This window comes from Nanorana parkeri, unplaced genomic scaffold (assembly GCF_000935625.1).
Source record: "Nanorana parkeri isolate BGI_ZX_2015 unplaced genomic scaffold, ASM93562v1 scaffold748, whole genome shotgun sequence".
In the NCBI taxonomy this organism is placed as follows: domain Eukaryota; kingdom Metazoa; phylum Chordata; class Amphibia; order Anura; family Dicroglossidae; genus Nanorana; species Nanorana parkeri.
In genome coordinates, this window is record NW_017307016.1 from 196052 (window position 1) to 198753 (window position 2702).

Here is a 2702-nt window from a genome sequence, read left to right on the forward strand (position 1 = left end):
CTGGCAGTATAAATCCCCCACCAATAGCAATGGTGGTCACTGGCTGGCTGTAAAAATACCCCTCCTTCCCCCGAGCATTGGTGGTCAGTAAAAATAACCCCCAAACATTGAATTCAGAATAGGGGAGGTCTTATTTACCTCCACTCTCCTTATCACCAATATTGCGGCATTACTTTGTGAATGTGTTACAGCCATAGCAACCATCTCATAACAAAGGAAATGCCTGAATTTGTCGCATGTGTCGGCGCTAACGATGAAAGTGCAGCACGTGTTTCATAAATTTGGTACAAGGGTTCCGACTACATCCACACCGCCAGACATTCCTTCCTGAACCACCTCGGGTGTTTGTTGTTTCCATCACAGGCCTGAGTTGCAGCGTTCTAATGGCCCCGATAAACTTCCATTGGGTACTGGGAGTTAGGGTTGCCACCTTTTCTTCCATCAAAACCCGAACACGCTAGCGACGCATGGAAATTTTTTGGGGAGAACAAGTCATGGCTTATTTATATGTAAATAGTGCCTCCCATTTACATGTAAGCATCACAGTCGAGACAGTGGGGGGGCCAGTAGCCCCTATCTTAATTTTGGTTGCCCCTGTCTGCCTAGCTGGGAGTCATAACGCAGATACTAGTCTGTCTGGTTGAGACCTTTTCTCGTGACTGTGTTTATACCAGTAATATGCTCTTTGAAAGAAAAATATACAAAGAACAAAACAATCTAAAACAAAGTAGAAATTGCAGGTTTTTCAATTATTTTAACAGCCCCTTCCCCAGAGTATAATTTAAGAAATTTGAAGCAAGAATCCAAACAAAATAAGGAACAAGATTTGATTGTAGGAGCTCCACTGAAACTCCAGTTTTGATACTCCTCTCCCTGTTTCAGAGTTGCTTTATTGCTCTACATATTTAATTTCTACTTTAATTCTTCTCTAATGATAATAACAGTTTGCCCACAGTAAAGATGGCGCCATGTGATCTCTGTGGGACAATGACTTTTTTTATTTTTTCACCGATGAGTCTATAGAGCAACGAGGCGGCCATTTTTCTGAAGCCCGATGGTCATTGCGGTGATGAGAATTGTCTCAGGCAAAATGTCCGCCGTACGGAAACAGGAGGGGCCAGACTATTGTCTTGTCCCATTTGTAGCGGTTGTTGTTTCCGGCGCGCTGTGATGATGTCAGGGGCCCGGAGGCATGGATGAGACAACATGAATAAAGGCTGGCTAGAGCTGGAGAGCGACCCAGGTACAATAACTGCCCCCTTCCCCCCACACACTGCCACTGTGCCCCCATACCCTGGGGAGGCAAATACCCCGCCTAGGGGCAGACATGGGAAAAATACTTCACCAAGGGGCTGCACTGTACCCCCCTCCCATTGACTCCATATTCTGTGTGCAGTGGGGATACATACCCCACCCAGGGGCAGTCATTGGGGTGACTGGGGGGAGTTACCCCACCCTAGGAGTGCCTTATGGGCATTGCTGATAAGTTATGAAAGATCCCCTACCCAGGGGCAAATCCAGGGTCACTTCTGTATATACTGCTGATGACATGAGAAGGATACCCCTCCAGAGGGCAATCTGCAGCCTCCCCCTTCTTTCCTTCATATGGGAGAGTATACTGTGTGTGGCTAAGCACTAGGGGCAAGCATAGGGGGTAATTACCCCTCCTGGGGCAGATCCGCAGGTGCCCTTTTTGCAGTGCTGATGACTTGGAAAAGATAACCCCACCCCATGGAGCACCCTGGGGTGATTAATTCTTTCTCCCCCACCATTGTTTACATGAGAGGTGGGTTTGTGTGTAACTAAGCTATTGATGTAAATACTGCACCCTGGCCCCGCCCCTTTCATTCATTGGATTTCAGTCCTGTCAATCATGGGGGCTCAGCATCACATGTGGGCGTTACCTAGGACAGTTTGCATGCAGTTCAAACCTGACTAGGAACATCCCCTCCTCCAGACTGACACCCACCCATGAAAGCAGTTTTATATTTGCATAACTCCTCCCAAGAGCCCGCCCACTGCTTGTATCAGGACAGAGGGCTCTTGAGAGGAGTACTGAGGCAGGGTGTAGAGCAAGTGTGCAAACAATGGACATCTTTCTGTCTCTCCTTATGTCAGCCATAAACGCTACATGACTCTCACGGTTTTATTTTCTGTGTTTGCTGTGCAGGGCTCTTCACACTGCTGGTGGAGGATTTCGGTAAGTAGAACTTCACCTTGTTGGTAGTATCAGCTGAGCCATTGGATCCCGTGCTGGTTCTATGCATCTCTCAGGGGCCCCAGTAGTGAGATCTTCCCATAAGAATTCCTCACCATTGTGGGAGGGGCAGAGACACAAACTACTGGAGGAAATCTCACCATTGTGGGAGGGGCAGAGACACAAACTACTGGAGGAAATCTCACCATTGTGGGAGGGGCAGAGACACAAACTACTGGAGTGGAAATCCTCATATGTGTTTTTCTGTAATTTTTGGCGTGGAAGTCATGTATCTACATTCTCGGTAATGTGTATCTAAAGGGAATGTTCCTCACAGAGCAATACCTGTGTGTGTCTGACTCGGTCTGTCTCTCTCTCAGGTGTAAAGGGGGTTCAGGTAGAGGAGATTTATGACCTGCAGAGCAAGTGTCCGGGGTAAGATGTGCACATTATTCTTTCTTTCCTTTGTAACCCCCCTCCTCCCTCCCTCCCTCCTCCCTCCCTC

General features: G+C 47.7%; 1 protein-coding gene across 1 annotated transcript in view; it reads left to right on the top strand.

Annotated features, from left to right (window-relative positions):
- The first annotated feature begins 1154 nt into the window (after positions 1-1154).
- Positions 1155-2702, top strand: part of BAP1 (BRCA1 associated protein 1) — an 11716-nt gene continuing 10168 nt past the window's right edge. The window contains exons 1-3 of the mRNA XM_018564372.1: positions 1155-1243; positions 2171-2200; positions 2578-2632. Coding sequence (XP_018419874.1) covers positions 1207-1243; positions 2171-2200; positions 2578-2632 — 122 coding nt within the window. The 5' untranslated portion in view covers positions 1155-1206. The remainder of the gene's footprint in view (positions 1244-2170; positions 2201-2577; positions 2633-2702) is intronic.